Source organism: Schistosoma haematobium, chromosome 7, assembly GCF_000699445.3.
Source record: "Schistosoma haematobium chromosome 7, whole genome shotgun sequence".
Taxonomy (NCBI): Eukaryota; Metazoa; Platyhelminthes; class Trematoda; order Strigeidida; family Schistosomatidae; genus Schistosoma; species Schistosoma haematobium.
In genome coordinates, this window is record NC_067202.1 from 14,752,274 (window position 1) to 14,772,221 (window position 19,948).

Here is a 19,948-nt window from a genome sequence, read left to right on the forward strand (position 1 = left end):
CCGTTTACTGACAGAAGGACAAGTCTTCTGTGCAGCAATTCGAACCGCTATACTTTGCGTGTGAGAGATGGTCATTAAAAGTAGAGGACATTTGTGGGTTATTAGTATTAAGTCTTAGGTGTCTCCGAAGCACCACTTGCGTACCTTGGGACCACGGATTGAGCAATGGCCTGGATTAGGAATAAAGTAAGCACCTTAGATGCCGTTGCTGTTCTGCATCACAGTATAGTGTTCAGCTTAGAAAAGAGTAAGAAGTATGTTCGATGAGCTTTTCTGGACTGTACTTCTGCTTCTGATTCTATCACAAGACAACTTTTACTTGACAAGTTAGTCAGCGTCAACATTAACAGCTCGATAACCAACTGGCTATGTTTCTACCTCTCTGGAAGAAAACAATACACTTTCTGGAGGGGGGGGGTTCAACGCCTCTACTGTCTCATAAAGGTGTGCCACAAGGAGCTGTCCTTTCACCTCTTTTCTCTTTTTTCTCTGCATGATCTGGCATCTGTCACAGAAAACACTTTTGTGAAATATGCGGACGATCTCACTGTATGTATGCCGATTTCTACCTCTTTATAACCCTTAAAATGAATGAGTTTTTGTCTCGTATTGATTGTTGGTCTGTCGGTAATGGTTTCATACTTAATTCGTCTAAATGTTAGACTGTTAACTTTAGTCTGAGACATGAACAGCACCTAAACACCATGTTGGGATCCCATAATGCTTGTGCTATTGGAACTCTGATAAACACAGTGTCGAAGGTCAATAATCTTGGTGTTACCTTGTAGTGGTTGTGTTTCGTTAACCAATCACCCTCGTAACCATTACCATATAATCCTCAACGGTGTTTGAAATCAGAAGGCAAAGAGAAGCTGCTGCTACAGTTTTATTAGCAGATAACTCAGACCACAAAGCAGTGTGGCAAATGAATGAGTCAGCGGAACGAGAGAGTAGTGTGTAAATGTATATATATATATATAGGGAAATGAATGGATCATCGAATCAATCAAACAGCTAATAATAAAGCTAGCAGAATGAATATATGCTTAGGCGGTAAGCAATGTCCAAGCATACATATTTCATACATGCACAACAATAATAAAGGTACAATAAGTTGTTATAGTACGGATGACTTTGTCCGCTAAATAAGTTAACTAAAGGGCTTAACTGAGTTAATTGAGAACAAACTCAATTGCACGTGAGCTGCTATAACCTTTTGTTGGTCTTCTCATGTTTTTACTGTTATCGAAGAAATTTTTCCGTCTGATTTGTTACATAAAGAAGCTGCATGCTTTTGGGGTTACTTGACACTTACTCTTGCAACTTGTCAATTCGTGTATATTACGTATTATTCATTATTTTTCTCTATTATTCTTTCCCGGGATTTTAAAAAAGACTTTGCTGTATTGCGGAAAGTGCTAAAGGTAGTTAGCAAGGTGTGTGGTGAATCTTTTGCGGTCATTATTGATATGGTTGTGGATAAACACATAAAGTCTTGAAAACTCCTGGTAGCTGTTATCGTATCAGATACTAACCATCCACTTCATATCTGTCTCCTTGTATATCTTCTTCTGGTAGAACGAGATGTCGATACATTGAAATCCATGCAAGCAAAGATATAAAAGTCCCATAACACCTTACCTAGCAAATATTCTCTGTGCCGAACAGGTTGTTAGAGTTGACCTAGTCAGTAACCTGTATTCTCAAACATGTCTCTAATTAAAAATTTGTACAGATTCAGATCATTTTTTTAAAAAATAAACTTGTTGAAATACCTCGTGCTGAGAATGCTCTATTGTACCAAAATATAATATTGCATGAAGCCATTAATAATAATACGAGGCAGAATGGCAAATCGACTGAGGAGGTTGGAACATATGTTACGTATGCCCGACCACCTATTTCCTCGACGGACTATGTTGTCTGATGTAGTGTATTTAGCTAGAAGAAAGCTAGAGATGGCAAACCAAAACATAGCATCAGTTCGTGAAGTCACTAACACTATATTAATAGGTTTAGACTACCTGGTTAGCGTCCGCATGTTTATCGTAAGTAGTGGTTAGACTTTGAATGATATGGCTGATAATCCTTTGGAATGACACAGGAGCATCCATTCTTTGCCAACCCCCATAATGTACGCTTTTAAATTTCTTATGATTTTTTTATTTCACTAATTTATGTTTTCCTGTCGAGTCCTATCTTCGATATTTAATCTTTTCTATTATCATTGATACTGTTGCTGCCTCCACTATTCTGGGATTTGGTTTTATAATTTCATCCATCTGTGCTAATGGGGGTATGACAACTTGAATCGATGTACATACCTATTAGTTTCTAAGTTATAACTAACTAATTGACTGAAATACAATCTGAATCATTAAAAATTAATCAGAATTATTTCTAATAAATGTTTTTTTTTTCTGTCATACGCATAGGTTGTTCGTGCTTTCGATGAATTAACCGGAGAGGAAGTCGCTATTAAAGTGATTAAAAATAAACGTTCTTTTGTACAACAAGCTGAAGTTGAAATTAAATTACTACATGAAATGTCTATATTTCAAGCGAATGAACAATTAGCTACAGATGTTGGAGCTAATTATATTGGTAAATGATTGTTAAATATACTTTCATTTTTATCAAACAATTTTTAAATTAATATTCGTTAAACTTTCTAGTTTATCTTTATATTTAATTTCGTCATAGATATCCTCTAAGGAGTTACAATTTTTTTATAATTTAACCTTTAAGAAGGATTGATCATCTTTACTAACGAGGAGATTGTGCAGCATTACTCTTTCTATGATTATGAATCCATGATCTATACATAGAGATATGCGTAGATTACAGATTTTTGATCATCTGCGTCTTCGAAGCATTACTTGTGTGTAGCATGAAACGACTGAGTGGTAAGGAATTTCAAGGCTAGGAAAAGATGTTAAATCAGTGTATGAAACTGAATATTCATTGACTATGATGTGGTTAGGACATGTGTGATATTTATGCCTAAACACTGTCTGCCTTGATGGCCGATGCTTGCTTGTGTAAAAGGATGTTGGGAAGAAAGCTCCTCCCGACCAAACTAAGAAGTAACATCAATTATCGATTATTGGTCTGAGCCGTGACCATACGTACAGACTAGATAGTTGAGGTGTTCGTAGAATAATCATGACCAGTGGTTAGAAATGTTCAGTGACATGGCTTATAATGATTCACTCTTTATTTTCTTCTAGATCTTCAGTTCTAGTATACCTTCAGGCATCATACTTTCCCACTTTGTCTTTTTAAACTATATTCTTAGTTGAGATCATGAGTCAATTGAAGCTAGACCACCACGGAAAACCTGGAAGCACTGGACAGTCGTTTCGTCCTATTGTGGGACTCCTCAGCAGTGTTCATCCACGATCCTGTCTCGCGAGATTCGTGGATGCGCACTGCTGAAATCGAAATCACTATAATATCCACAAAAACCCTTTCTGATATATTCATAATATTTAGTTTTTTTAATTTTTGTCATCGATACTGTATTATTCCGATGTTATTTTGTTTTGTAGTATGAAGATGTTCTCCAACGATTTTTCTCCTAAACACTACTGATTATGATTGATTAAATTTTAAGCATCAAAGTAATTAGGAAATTTAGTAAAAAAATTTAAAGCTTTTAATTTTTATTCTTTTGTTTAAAACAATTACTGAATAACCTTTACGCTGATAATAATAAAATTCAGGTTAGGACGATACAATTTACTTTGTGTTAAGTCTTGTTTATTCGACCTCATTACTTTTGCTGCTTAGTATTCCTTGAACACTACTCCGTTACACTGATCTTCAAATCAGAAAACATCTTAAACAGGAACATAATTACATTCTAAAACAAAACAGTAGGTTAACCGAGTTAAAGTCACAGTAAAAAACGTTTTTTAGTAGTGTTTTTACACAAAAAGACTCAAAGGTCTTCTCGATTTATCCACTAGCGTAGCGTTGATTAGCTTGATATTGGCCAATCAGTATGCTGGAACGTAATTCTATATGGAAAATTCTGTAATTTAATTTATGTTCCACTTAAACCTAGAATTTAAATGTATTTTCTAAATCATATATCGACCTATTCGAGTTGAACTCAGTGATATATAAGCCAAAGGTAAATTCCAGGAGCAACTTAGGCAATTTTGAAATCGATGCTGACCCATATGTTGCTTGAAAAGATGTACGAACAGCCGTGAAAACAGCAGCGATAACCATTATTGATCTGAATCAAAGGGTTACAAACAACCAGTCGATTTCTGCGACATCTATTGGACTGATGGACTCTTGTAAATTCACCCCATCAGGCTCCGAACACGATGAGGAGTGTAGGTGTATATACTCTCTGTCTTCCCTTAAACTATGAGATTAAAATCGCTTCATGTCTTTCTTTCTGCGAACTAATTCTTTTCTCCTGTACTATTTTCTTATATCCAATCTTTTATATATTACCACCACTACTTCTATGAATCCGGTGTTCATCTTGTTGCGCTAATCAGGTATGGCAACTTGGACCGATGCACATATGTGCCTGGTCCTACATTGTAGCTGACTGACTGGCGATGAGGAGCGAAAACAAATCAGATTTAGCTCGACTAAAAGTATACGAAACGGTAGTGAGCTGTGGTGGGCAACGAAAGCAAAAGAAATGGAAAAGGCAGTGGCTGTAGATAACGCCATACATCTTTTCAGACTAGTAAAATAAACTAAGATTAATAAGTCAAGTGTAAGTAAGCCAATCTCGGGAAAAGATGACACTTATCTACTCTCAGCCTAGAATGATGAGAGGAACAGTTCAGCTGACCCTTAACTACTTTACAACTACCCACCATTTCCAAACAGCCTGAATGGAACATTGAAATAGGTCCGTCGACTCTAGCTGAAGTTCAAAAAGCTATAGCTTATCTGAAACGAGAAAGAGCAGCTGATCCAAATAGAATAACTCCAGAGTCTAAAGATGATGGTTCATTTTTAACGACTAGGTTGACTAATATTTTAGCTAAAGATAGGGAATGACGTAGTTGAACGCGTCGACAACTTCACTTATCTTGGAAGTCTGATCAGCCCTAATGGGTTGGTGTCTGACGAAACCTCTGCATCAATTCAGTAAAGGTCGTTTGGCTTTTGATAACTTACATCACCTATGTCGAAGGCGATATCAGTCCATCAATTAAAGGACGAGTATACTGCGTGGCAGTTCATTCTGTTCTATTTGACGGCTAGGAAACGTGACCATTAAGGGTAGAGGATACTTGTAAGTTACTAGTATTTGATTACAAATATCTTAGAAATATTGCTCGCATGTGTTAGAATCACTGGGTCAGTAATAGTGAGGTCAGACTCAGGGTATTAGGGAATGATGATATAGTTCTGTTTCTGGTGAAAACTGACAAGATATACGGTTTTCTGACTACCTTGCATGGAAACTCAGTCATTTTCTCTCTCTCTAAATCCAAAATGCTGCTTCATGACTGGTCTACGTAAACGTCTGAACTAATGATAGATAATGATGTAGTTGAGTGTGTCGATCGCTTCTCCACTTTAAATTAGGCCACTCTGACCTTTACTATACGCCACTGATCTTTTATGATGAACGTTTTCTATCAATTCAAGTGTTACAACTATTGTATATTGAATGCATAAAGTCCCAATATTATTTATCACCCATTGTTTCCAACCACTAGCTGATCTCGGTTATAAGGGGGACCTCAACTAGATAGTCTGCTTCTTCCAACATGACTTCATGAACTAATGCCATGTGTTTTAATTTGTCTCCTAACTTTCTTCGAACCCACTTCTACATTAGACAACTTCGTTTGTCGAGGTAGGCGGTGGTTAGGTATACATATTGCATGTCCTAACCGATTCGATCAATTTGAATTTGATATCTGATCCACTGATTTGCCATTTTACTTAATACCCAACTCCCAACCTCTGGAGCTTATACTTATCATACTCGATCAATGATTCGATGGTATTTATGATTGAATACTAGTATAGTAAACTACAAATTATTCTGTATTTAAAAACACTATATCTTACATCTACATATAATGTGTTATTTAAAGCATATATATATATATATATATATATATATATATATATATATATATATATATATATATATATACTATTTTTATCACTTCTTATCATGAAACTGAACACATGTAATGACAGTTGAATTATCACCATCTATGATTATATGTATATCGATTTTGTATTCTGCCTTATTTATCAATTAATGACTGTATTGTTGTTAACGCGTTACCATCTATATTTTCATTCAGTTATCTTTTTCATTATTTTCACGAAAAAAAAGAACCCGACATTGATTACACACTGGTAGTGTTAATTTAGTTGGTTTATTGTTGAATATCTTTCAGTGAATATATATGTTCCATAGGTTTATCAAATCATCTAACACATTATCAGCTGATATTCATTTGTTTGTGTGTGTGTGTGTAGGTAGGTAGGTAGATACGTGTCTGTACGTCATACTATTTTAAGAGAATACTTGATTAAGTTGTGTACATGTGTATATAGAATCATTTTATACAAGTGAAATCGAAATCATATATCATGATTATGAAAGTGATCCTTATTATTATCATCATTATCAGTTGTATGTTAATAGATTGAATAATTGGATCATATTTATGATGAAGCTTTTTTTGTATGTTAATTTTAACTCAATGGATGTAATTTTTATTTATTGTATAATCTTATATTTAAATATCATTGTAATAACTTGTAGATTTTCAATATTTTATGCTCCATTGTCAGTCAGTCAGTCAGTCAGTCAGTAACAACGTAGAACTTCATACGTACGTACATCAGTTCGAGTTACCATACCACATTAGCACAGAGATGCAGTTGTCGATTCGAATCCCATAGTGGTAGAGGTAATAAGAGTATAAGCAGTAATCGGGAAGATTAGGGTTTGAAGATGTTATTCAAGGAGTATAATCCAATGCCCTATTGTCATTCTCATAAATATAAATACTCCTTATTGAATAGTAATAGATTGATATTTAGAATCATTCATTTAAGCAAAGTTTATATTTGTTGTTTTTATCAATTATAATCCATATCTTGTTATTCTGATATTTAAAGGGTCTGGATTATCTGTTGAATGTACTTTTTATGCATACATTATAGTCTGTAATGCTGATCAGTGTAAAATTGATCTCAATAATATAATAATTATAGAAAATTGTGTGGATTGGTAAACTATATAGTTCACATCATGAACTAATCTTTATTAGGCAAACAATGGGAATCAGGGGATAATAAGGAGCTTTTTCGTACGAGCATAAAACTTCTAAGCAGTACACATTAAAACCATCCATACCTTAACTAATTGAATTTAATCATATATTGTGTGAGTCACTTACCTACTGTTAATGATAGTATTTAAAGAAGGTTGTTGCAATATCACAAAATGATTCAAGTCAAACCATTGCAACCTGGCTCATTTTAAAGGTTAATTGCTCACTGCATGACTTGAAAGTTCTGCATTCGATATCTGGTTAAAGGTCATCTATCTACACTACTGAGGAGTTCTATGCTACGACGAAACAGATTCCCAGTGCTTTCTGATTTTCAATGTTTGTCTAACAAAATTAAATTTATCGCGTAAACTTCAGTATGCCAATAATATCCGAAATCCATACAACTTAACAAATACCTATTCCTACATTATTGAATACTTCATGTATAGATTCCATTACAAAAGTTTGTTGTTAACAAAAAATCAATTATTTTATGTCAAGTGTTGTTGTAGTAGTAGACCTCTAACTGTGTTAGTATCTATTCTTAATATATTATTGTATAACACTATGATCACCACTATTCAACATACCTTATTGTATATACGTCATCATCATACATATTATGTTCTAACCACTTTCCGCTGACTACAACATTCATTTCATTTTCGTATTCAGACAATGATGGTCTAGGTTAGAATCGACTCATGAATTAAACTGTTAAAATACTACAATTCCCTATACTAATAATATTCAAAAAATAGTTTATATTATTGTCTTCATTCTTTTTTATTTAATGTATTCAATGTTATATACTACTTATATGTTCATTTTTCATTCTTTTTTTTTCCTAAAATATTTAATAGTTAATTTAAAAGGACATTTCAGTTATCATGGTCATTTATGTTTAGTATTTGAATTACTCTCTTATAATTTATATGATTTACTTGGTAATACAAATTATCGTGGTGTATCATTAAATTTAACAAGAAAATTTGCTCAACAATTATGTGCTGCATTAGTATTTCTATCTAGATCAGATGTACAAGTAATACATTGTGATTTAAAACCGGAAAATATTTTATTAGTTAATCCAAAACGTTCAGCAATTAAAGTTATTGATTTTGGTAGTTCATGTCATGTACATGAAAAAGTATATCAATATATTCAATCAAGATTTTATCGGTAAGTTAATTCATTATTTCATTGATGATATTTATGTAATATTTGAATCATTTTATCTTTAATATTATCAGTATAGGATTGTTGATAAAAATTTAGCCCCTAAATGCCGTGGTGTGACCGAGAGTGGATTGGGCCCACCCTCCCTCTCGAAATGCTCTCACACGGCCATGCGTATACAGCCTCTGACAGAGAAGTCCTACTCAATGCCTTCTCGTGGCATTACTGTTGTTTACGAAAATCAAAGGACGAAAAGCGAATGTCCGGCGCTTTAACCGGATCCCAAACCAAATCAATGGTGCACATGGGCTCCAGTATCCTGAAGGAACAAACGGTGTATGAACTAATTGTTGATCACCGGCTAGCATGGGACTGCATCTCCTCACGATGCTGCACTGCCTTGTGGGTCAGACCTTTAGGTCAAAGGCTCGGGGGGTGGTCCTCTAAGAAAACCACCTGTTTCGATTTGGGCACCCGGGCAGTATCACAGTCCTCACACATATCGAATGAGATTTGTGTGGCGCATATGTATTTGGTGCCTCCTTGTACCAATATCTATGTGTTAAAATAAATAAATAAATAACAGGATTGTTAATTTTCACTTATCAATGTTTGACCATCATTGAAAGCCTTGAAACACACGGACGGTCGTTTCGTCCTAGTATGGGACTCCTCATCAGTGGTGTATCCACGATTCTTCACGCAGGGAATTCGACCCAACACGCGTGAACACTTAATCTCTAAACCACTGAGGCGACGGGGTTTGTGGTGGTCGGTATTCGATATAATCCTTAAACTTCGTATACAGTTGGTCTTGATAAACCGTCCTAGATAACGCTTTAACGGCATATTAATCAGAAGGCGAATACGAAGTGTTGAATACGTTAATTACGGGATCACATACAGATATCCAAAATTACAGATTCGTTAAACAAACATGAAAGAGTTGTGCCGAAAGGCGAGCGAGTGAGTGAGTGAGTCAGCGAATATGATTACGAGTAAGCGAGTACAGTTAAGCGAGAGAGAAAGAGAGAGCAATGAACATGAATAATATGGATATATTATATATATACATGGTGAAATGAATGAATCATCTAATCAGTTAATCGTTTAGTCGTAAGGCCAGCAGTGTGAATAAATGGGTGAGCAGTAAGCAATGCTCAAGCATACATGTTCATACATTCGCAACAGTGATAAAGATACGATGATATAGATAGGTTGTTGTACGGATGACTCAGTTCGTCAATAAGTTAACAAAATGACTTAATCGAATTAATTGCGGACATACTCAATTTCACGTGAGCTGTTATACGTTAATGTGTCTAGTAAGCAACAAACGTAAAAAGTGAATATCCTTCTTTCTCTCTTTCAAATATCTAGGCTATCTACAGTCTTTTATGAATAAGTGATGTATTTCTTGTTATCATTATCAATCCATTGGGTGTTGGTTTTTTTTACGTTCCATGATTATCATTACTATTGATCGATTACGTAGTATTGAATTTGCTGACTTACAATAATAATAAAACAAATTCAAAATAAATTCTACTATACTACTAATCACTAGCTTGTAATTGTGAAAATGTTAACTGCCTTTCCGAACCTATTTTGATGATACTAAATAATATGGAGTATATTTCTGTATGTCTGGAAAGCTGGTTAATTTTAAGTCCCCTTTTTATCATTGTTTATTTATTATTTTATTTTAACACATAGATATTGGTACAAGGAGGCACCAAATACATATGCGCCACACAAATCTCATTCGATATGTGTGAGGGCTGTGATACTGCCCGGGTGCCCAAATCGAAACAGGTGGTTTTCTTAGAGGACCACCCCCCGAGCCTTTGACCTAAAGGTCTGACCCACAAGGCAGTGCAGCATCGTGAGGAGATGCAGTCCCATGCTAGCCGGTGATCAACAATTAGTTCATACACCATTTATTCCCCCAGGATACTGGAGCCCATGTGCACCATTGATTTGGTTTGGAATCCGGTTAAAGCGCCGGACATTCGCTTTTCGTCCTTTGATTTTCGTAAACAACAGTAATGCCACGAGAAGGCATTGAGTAGGACTTCTCTGTCAGAGGCTGTATACGCATGGCCGTGTGAGAGCATTTCGAGAGGGAGGGTGGGCCCAATCCACTCTCGGTCACACCAGGGCATTCGGGGGCCCTTATTATTATTATTATTATTATTATTATTATTATTATTACTATTATTATCACTGTTATTCAAAAGTATACACAGTAGTAGTAGGAGGGCAGTGAATGAGAACACAAGTAGGGACAATCGAATGTATTTGAATACAAAATTACATGTCGTCTTAGTAAAATTTGATAACCATACAGTAAATACTTAATTTGCAAAATGCCAATCAATTGTCTCAAACTTGATTGATCCTTTGCAAATGTCAATCGATCGTCTCAAAACCCACTGTTCTATCACTTCCATACAAATTGCTTTCTGTTTCCGTTTTTTTCTCAACCTTTTGCTGCCAGACATTCTATTCCTGACTAGTGTTTTATACTACTTATGTCAATATAAGTAGCATACACGGGAGTAGCATATTGGTACTAAGAATAAGACTGACCGATTTATTGATTTCCGTATCAACACTTTTCTTGATGATTGTGTTTTTTTTTTCTCTTCTCAATTAAATACATGTCTACTTCATTATTTTTCTTAAAACAATGGAAGAATGGCGAATAATATTTGCATAACATTATAATGAACTCATTTATTATTTCATGGGTTTCTTTCTTCAACTAATATACCGTTTAATAACTCTCTAGTTATTTCCATTTAATAATGGAATGTATGTGAATTTCCATGCAAAAACTGAATTATCAATCAATAACAAACAAGTTGTTTGAAATGTGAAAGAACTAAAGTTTCAACAGTGTTGTTTTGTTTCCTGAATAGTTTTCAAGGGTGTTAGTTCTAGAATACTTAAAGCAAACTTTTTATTGCGTAATGTAACACTTTTTTGGAAGTTTACAAAGGAAAAGAAGACGAGTAAGCTCGACTCACTAGATTATGACTATAAGTAATTAAAGTCGAGGTGTTTAATTTTTTAAAACCATTTTTCCCATTCTTTTGTCTATTCTTTCTTGTTGTAGTTTGTATTAGCGAACATATATATTTATGAAAATATACAGACTATTTCGTGAAAAAAAATTTTCCCAGTGATATAGCTTTTTGTGTTCTATCACGATTGCAAACCAATCGAAGTTAGGTAGTCATTGAGGATCTGGAAGCACTGGATAATTGTTTTTATCCTAGTATAGGACTTGTCGACTGTGCACATCCTTGAGCTTGGTACTAGAAATGAAACCCCAGGACCTTCGATTTCGCACTCAAATTATTCCATTTTTATTTATTTAAACACATAACGATTGGTACAAGGCGGCACTAAATATGTTTGCACCATATAAATCATTCGATTTGTGTGAGGGCTGTGATACTGCCCAGGTTCCTAAACCGAAACATGTGGTTTTCTTAAGGGGCCACTCCACTAGCCTTTAATTTAAAAGTCTAATCCACAAGGCAGTGGGCCTACGTGAGGTGATGCAGTCCCATGGTAGCCGGTGACCAACAATTAGTTCATACACCATTTGTTTCCTCAGGATCCTGGAGCCCTATGTGCACCATTTGTTTGGAATCAGGATTTTCAAACTCCCCCTAGGTGGATCCTCCGCATCCATCACGCGAATACTTAACTCTTAAACCACCTAAATGGAATTCAATTGTGTACAGATCTAATTTCAAACAATTCAATCATTATCAGGCTTTACTCTAATGTACAGTAATGTTTATATACATGTGCAAAAAATCAAACCAAGTCAAATTATTCGTCATTAATCACATTGAAAAACGATAACGTAAATAGTATGAATTGACACTAAGATAATTGGCGTACTGGTAGTGACAAAAATAAAGACAGATTGAATGAATATTTTAATACAGGAAGCAGGCCAAACCTGGGATAATATAAACACTAAATTATTATTCATTAAAAATTATTAATACTACGTTGTAAGTGTGCAAACAATCTGTTCAAGTATATGGATACAAAAAAGAGTAAATAAAGGCAAACAAACAAGGGATTTTAAAGAATCAAATAACCTTTTATTTTAATCAGGTCAAGGAAAAGGCCAATCATTCTTAGCATATAAGACTAGGTCGTAGGCTCAAATCCCTACTGTTTTAGTTGTATGTAGGAAAGCACGTCGAACCATGTTGGAAAAAAATGCGAAGGTTTATGATTGATCATTTGGAATAATTTAGTGGTATTCGACATCTGACTGCTGTTGACTGTGATAAGACCTAGCTACATATTATCTTTGTTTTACTCTGCAAATCACATAGGGATATCTTCATTCATTTGTCGGTTAAGTCGCCGGTTATCCTCACTATAGCTTCCTCTACAGGAGCAACTGAATTAATAGATATAAAGCAGAGGCAGAGTTATCCTTTGTTTGAGTAAACATCTTCAGTCGACTAGACAATGAGAAGCTAAGATCAGTTGTGTGGAAGGTGTTTTCAACCCTCTCCCTCTTCTTCAGTGAATACTTCCTTAATTTCTATCTGGTTCAAACCAATCTGTTTGACTGTATGGATGACCTAGAAATATTGCTTATAGCGGGACAACTTGACCTAGCACTTATGGGTTATAACAACCATACTCCTTTTTTTGATATCCAGTCGGAGTGGTGTTTTGGAAGAGCTCACTTTTGTGCAGTCGACTTAACCTACCCCACAAGAGCGAGTAAACTCATCGATACACTCATCAATGTCTTCATGGAAAGTTTTCCCACATATTATTTGAGTTCGTTGTTTTGAATTTAAGCTTGTGGAAGTTGATATTATTGATAAATATCTTTCGGAGATTACATATTTCGCTGCAAATTGATTATAGAAATCGATTATAGAAAGTGTAGGTCAAATTTCTTTTCCGACCTAATATGACCAAACTTCATAATTTTGTATACGTTCCATCATGACCTTCCATTTATGGATCTTAGTAACTAATAATCTGATCTTTTCAATAGGATATTCATGAAGTGAAATTCTGAGTGTAATCCTGATTGTAATATGAACTTGATTTATTGAGTTCAATATTTTTGTCACAAATAGTCAGGTGCCATCCACATATCATATATATAGATGAAAACTCGATTATGGGTCTAAGTGCCTTGAAATAGTCACCTAGACGACAGGCTCCCGACCATCCAATCTCTACTTCAATAATTTATTAATAAAACTCATTGTTTAACTTAAACTGCACATTAAAAGTTCTAAAAATATTTGTCTTCCCTAGAATATGTTGCATGATAATATATAGTCTCATAATTTGATGTAGTGCTTTACCTTGTGTTTTTTTAATTGTTGGTTGATACTGTTTTAAAGTAGTTTAGACTAACACTTGTCTCTAAATCTATTCTACACACTAAAAATTACTTCAATTCGCTACCAGATATATTTATATATTCCTTAATCAACTGATTTCAGCTGAAGATAACTATTGAACTCCAGATAACTGTATGCACCCACTTATGTGAGAAAATATAAGGATCGCGATCTACTGCTCATCACTAGGTTATTCCGAAATGTTAACAAAGGGTAAAGGATAAATGTTTTACACAGAAATCGTTGTACATTTAGTTTAGGCAAACGATATACGATCAAATAATTAATTCAAAGATTCGAAACCCACTCTATGTACTTAATTTCAAATAGTTACTTGATATAGTTGTCTTTTCTTCTTGTTATTTTTTAGTACTGTCTCACGTGTTTCTTCGCTGAAGCATTGCCATTATTATCATATATCACTCAGTTGTACTTTGCCTTTCATTTATAATGCTTAATGCAAAGAAATTATGAGAACAACCAGTCTTTTTTACTTACTAGTATTGTTGGTTATTATGTCCACCACTCGTTTTTATTGCTTATTTCTCAAAAAATCATGTCTTCTCTTTTCCATATTAAGCTCTCCAGAAGTATTGTTCAATTTAGACTATGGCTTGGGTATTGATATGTGGTCACTTGGCTGTATTTTAGTCGAAATGCACACTGGCGAACCATTATTTTGCGGAGCGAATGAGGTTTGTTTTTTTATTTATTGTTGTTATAATTCCCTTTCATTATTTATTATATCTATCTCTATGTCTGAGATTATCTTATATTGATAACTCAACATCTTATGCAAAAGTAATTGTCAGTAGAGATAATCACTTTGTATATTAGATTCAATTGTGTAGAATCTCTTTCATAGTTATTACTCAATCTGTCTGTATGTCTTGGTATAGTCGGGATTGGAGACAATTTACTCTCATACGACGATATACTTACAACCTCTGCCATATAAGTTCTACTCACTGTCTTCATGCGGTTGGAATGTCTTTTCGAAAATTAGGGGACGAAAAACGAGCATCAGCTACTGAAACTGAGGGGTGGATATTCAAGGTTCACCTAGAAGAGTTGGGAAATAATGATTCCATACCAGTGGTCCACATGGGCTCCAGGACCCTAAGGAACAAGAGGTGAACAAACCTATCTTTATTCACTGGTTTCCACGAAACTGTATCTTCACTCCTTTGTGGACAAAACTCTTCAATCAAGAGCTCACAGGAATTCGCTCGCTAAGTATCATAGCCCTCACATTTTATTTTATGTGGTGCATCCTATTTTTTGTGTCTACCTGTACCAAGTTGTATATAAATTGTATAGACAATTAATTATTGGAACAACTTTAACACACCATATCTGTTTGTCTATTGTATAAACAAGGGAATTATCACAATCGGTAAACTGAAATCTCTCTGTTTATTTGTTTTTAACAAAAAAATGATGTTGAATCATCTTCGAATATAACCCTTATTAGTCCTGTACACTTGACTCACTATGAAACTGATTGTTATCAAAACGTTATGCATATATTGCATAGAATAAAGTTTTTTTCTTCCACATCACATCAATATATAACCTTTTTGCATATCTAATCAGATAGGCGCATACCTGTAAGCAGTGTGTCGCAATATCGTTCAATAGAATTGTAATTTATAAAAAATTTTCTCAAAAATCAAATAGATTTTAAACGCTTTAATACATCTCAATTTGACTGTCGTTTATAGTCAGTGTATTTTAAAGGTACAATCTTATCCATGTTATTATTACCCCCTCTCCCTTCCTACTTGAATTTTTTTTATTAGTTTTTTACTGTATTTTACTCTTTAGCTTGAACAACTGCTCCAAATTATTGAAGTGCTTGGTTTCCCACCGGTGTATATGATCGAAGCTAGTCCTAAATTATCAAACTTTTTTGAATGCATACCGGTGAATTTGAATTCTACTTCAACAGCAACAACAACAACAAACTTAATCAGTACTTCTACCACTGATGGTGGTGCTGACTTTACTGCCAATAATACTAGTATTAATCCGGCCTCGAACCCTACAACGACACCATCGACAACCACATATGGCACATTAACAACAACAATTAAAACAAACACAATAGCTGGAGATAATACAGTGGCAGCAACAACACCAGCCACTGTTTTATCTTCATCAAAAAATACTACTAATGCTACTACTACTGCTACTACCATCAGTAGTAGTTCGGCCTGTGGTGCTGATTGTATTAATTATTGCTCCAATAGTAATACAAATGTAAAAAATCCAGTCAATACTGGTGTTACAAATAGCTGTGATAGTAATAATAACTCGAATACACCAAACAATATAGCTGATAAATTGAATACAGGTGTATTATTATCAACATCTGGGACTGTGTTTTACAAACCGAAACGTGTATGGACTAAACAAGAGTGTACTTACGAGGTGAGTGAATCTTTTTAACAAAGAAAAATACAATATTTTGTTCCCTGCACTATAAATGATGAGATTTGTTTCCCTTAGACTATTTATTTCGAGAAGAGGTTCCACTCATAGTTATCTTTAAAACTTTCACTAAGCCTGAAAAATACCAGAGACCATTCACCAGTTGGTGTCTTTAGTTGCTCCTAGAACTAGATTCTTAGGAATTTTGACCATTCTTCATTATTGTCATGCTATTCAATATTATTTCTCTAACGATAAATAGAGGAAACAAAAGGATTATCTCATGAGGCTGTGAACTATAAATGACGAGTTTGTGCTATACTCCATAACTGACCCTGATAAATTCTTGACTTCGTTCAGCCAATCTGAATCTAGCAAATATGAATGAATAATTTCTTGTTGCTAAGATTAGTATGAACACTCTAGAATTGGTGTTAAGTTTTATATATAGGTTATATGGAGCCTAAGTCTTTGGGTTCTATACCTTAATCTTTAATTCCAAACATTTACCCCTAAAACCATAGTCCTATCCTTAAGCTTAAATATCTGCAATTTCTTTTATGTTCTTATCACATGATAAGATTGCCAGTTAGAACACCAAATTGTTGACCATTACGAGAAGCCTAGAGTTAACTGCGAGTTCTTACTGGCCCTCTGAGATAGTAGCTCCTCGCCTAACTCAGCCGGTTCAGTCCAGAACACTAATGTCAGTCTCCGCTACATCAATCATGTGTTCCAGCCATACACAGTTTATATACAAACAAATCAGACCGCATCATACCGTAAAATAAGTAGTAACAATTATACAAGACCAGATTATATATGGCTGTGATTGTGAGAGATTATAACTAATATATTGGGAATAACTTAAGAATAGCAAATCGTATCATCATAACCAATAGGTTAAATAAAAGCTTATAATGAGAGGAATATAAATAAATATATTTACTTAACAGTTATACAACAAGAATATATGTAATAATAGTCCATAAATAGTTCCTACCAGTTGCTATCCATTTATTCCTCGTTAGCATATAACACCTTTCCATTTTTAATACTAGTCATCGCACATTGAATGGACAATATACCATTTCGATATATGCCTCAAAATATTAAAATGGATTGTTCATTTCTGGATTTACTCACTTCTGATAAAAGTAGTTCAGCTTTACTGAGTTATCTTCTTACCTTTTTTTGTGGTAATTTTCCTATTTTACACTATTAACACTTGACATTTTCTTCAATGATGTAGTTGTTATCGTTCATACCTCATCAGTTGTGTTCACTTTTCTTGTATTTCTTTTTATTGTTTGACACCGTTTTTAACATTTTCCAAATCTGTCAATCCAGACTGTAAATTTCCCGTGTTTTTTGCTTTTGCCTTACTCATTTGTTACTAGAGTTAGCAATGTCATTTTAAGGTGAAAAGAACTGTTTACAATTTATTGACTACTTTGTAAACTTTTTTCTTGTTTGTTTTTTCTCTTTGGTTCGTGATTTCTCAACACATTCACTATCTGTGGTAAACCACATATTCATAAGTGGTAGCATCTTAATAAAAAATATTTTATATATTTAAAAATTAAAACAACACATATAAGCGAACAATTGTTTTCAATTAGGTCGTCATCAGGCTTTACTCTAATATATATGAATGTTTATACGAAAATGTTAAACCAATCAAGGCTATATTATGGGTCAATAATCCGGTACAAGAGAAATTTGGTTAGATTGTCTCACTAGCAGAGCTAAAAAGATCTGCACAGTAGACACTCTAAGTCAGGAGCTTGAATTCATCAACAACTCACTGACCGAGATCGCCTACCCCAGTGCTTTCATTAAGAAATACATGTATGACAACAAAGAAGTCGGAGATTTCGACTGTTCGTAAGAAACCTTTATATATGAAACTACAATTCAACGGGGATGTGGCCAGTGATACTTTGAAATATAGGTTAACGAAAGTAATCACCAAGACATTCTACGCAGCCAATCTTGCGTTGGCTTTCTCTTGTCGACCAGCGATGTCTGTGCAAACGAAGGATAAGTTACCTGAGTTGGCCTCCTCAATATGCATCTACAAATTCAGCTGCTCCTGTGGGGATAGCTATATCGGGCGTACTACCAGGCAACTTAACCAACGAATGAGTGAACATCTACCAGCGTGGTTTATAAAGGGCCAGATAAAAATAATTCGCAGTTCTATCTTGGCACATCTCATTGATAGCGGTCATGCTGTAGATAAATCGAAGTCATTTCGAGTGATCTATCGTATACCTCCATCATTTCCCAACGGAGTTCGTTCCCGCCTGCTACATATAGCTGAAGCTATAGGAATTCGTACATATAACCCCAATTTATGTGTACAGAAGAAATACGTGACCCCCCCATCCCTCCCATGGCCTGTTATAACTTAACAAACGACTTTTATTTTGTTATCATTAGCCTTATTTTCACATCCATTATTTGTTTGTAATTTCCTGCCTCTTTCCGTTTGTATTCTTCACTATCTAATTATTTACACACTCCTTATTACGCAATGATTTTAATGTTTTGGTGTTGACTATTCCAAGTCTATTTATCCACGTTTGACTTTCTATTTTCAACGTTTAACTATTAATAAGACTTTTTTTATCGTATTTTATTATTCTTACTACTATCAGTACACCTTTCTTCCTACTACTATCAACTTGTATTTCTACTTATTATGTGTGGTGACCTATTCTATTTCATTATGATTATTGACCCATATTGCCTTGATTGGTTTAACATTTTCGTATAAATATTCATATATATTAGAGTAAAGCCTGATGACGATCTAATTGAAAACAATATTGTTCGCTTATGTGTTGTTCTAATTTTCACAATGGGAATCTTTAATATTTAAAAATGACAACTTTCATTCAATTCACTCCTCTCTTCATCTTACTTAATAATATACATTTAGTTTGTTGATCGATTATTTCATTTTCTAAGGTATTTGTTCACAAATTGAGTTTTGATAGATAATCAGTTTCATGAAGTGATAATAATAGTAATAATAATGACCAACTTGGTTGCACTAGAATGCACACATTTCATATTTGATTTTAAGACTTAGTAGCTAAATGAATAACGCGATGGCGTTTGAAGCGAAGGGTACTCGGCTCGAGTCCCAGTCAAAGTGAACATTAATTCTGAGATGCATGTACATTCAGTTGACGAGTCCCAAATAGGACGAAACGCACGTTCTGGATTCCAATACTAGCCACTATATTTGATTTTATCAAATCAGTTGACTAATAATTATGTTGTACCAGATTCTGTTAGAGGAAATCAAATTTCAACCAATTAGATACAATGTACAAATTTTGTTCTGTCTTATAATCTTTTTGTGGAGACCCGTAGCTCGCTGCGTTGCGTTCGTCGTCGGCGGGCTTACCGATTTTTTATGGCCCGTTTGATCTGACTCCATTTAGAGCGTACGAATGATTGTATGAATGTTTGCTATCGCTGATTCTCGTATATCATCGTCGACTTAAATCGCGTTATCCAAAAACGGAATTAAATAAGTCGAATAACGAGAATTGACTTGAGAATACATATATTTCGAATATGAAGCGAATAAAGCGAATGAAGCACAGCAAAGCAAAA

The 19,948-nt window shown here is 34.5% G+C and overlaps 1 protein-coding gene across 2 annotated transcripts in view; it reads left to right on the forward strand.

Moving 5' to 3' along the window:
• The window catches only part of DYRK1A_2 (Dual specificity tyrosine-phosphorylation-regulated kinase 1A), a 54,328-nt gene that overhangs the window by 26,329 nt on the left and 8,051 nt on the right, over positions 1 to 19,948 (forward strand). The window contains exons 5-8 of one of the 2 annotated variants that reach the window (XM_051218070.1): positions 2,436 to 2,604; positions 8,156 to 8,474; positions 14,463 to 14,577; positions 15,710 to 16,315. In XM_051218070.1, the coding sequence (XP_051064505.1) occupies positions 2,436 to 2,604; positions 8,156 to 8,474; positions 14,463 to 14,577; positions 15,710 to 16,315 (1,209 nt within the window). Of the gene's footprint in view, positions 1 to 2,435; positions 2,605 to 6,173; positions 10,187 to 14,462; positions 14,578 to 15,709; positions 16,316 to 19,948 lie in introns of those variants that run through there. The other variant, XM_051218071.1, reaches the window with a different exon arrangement.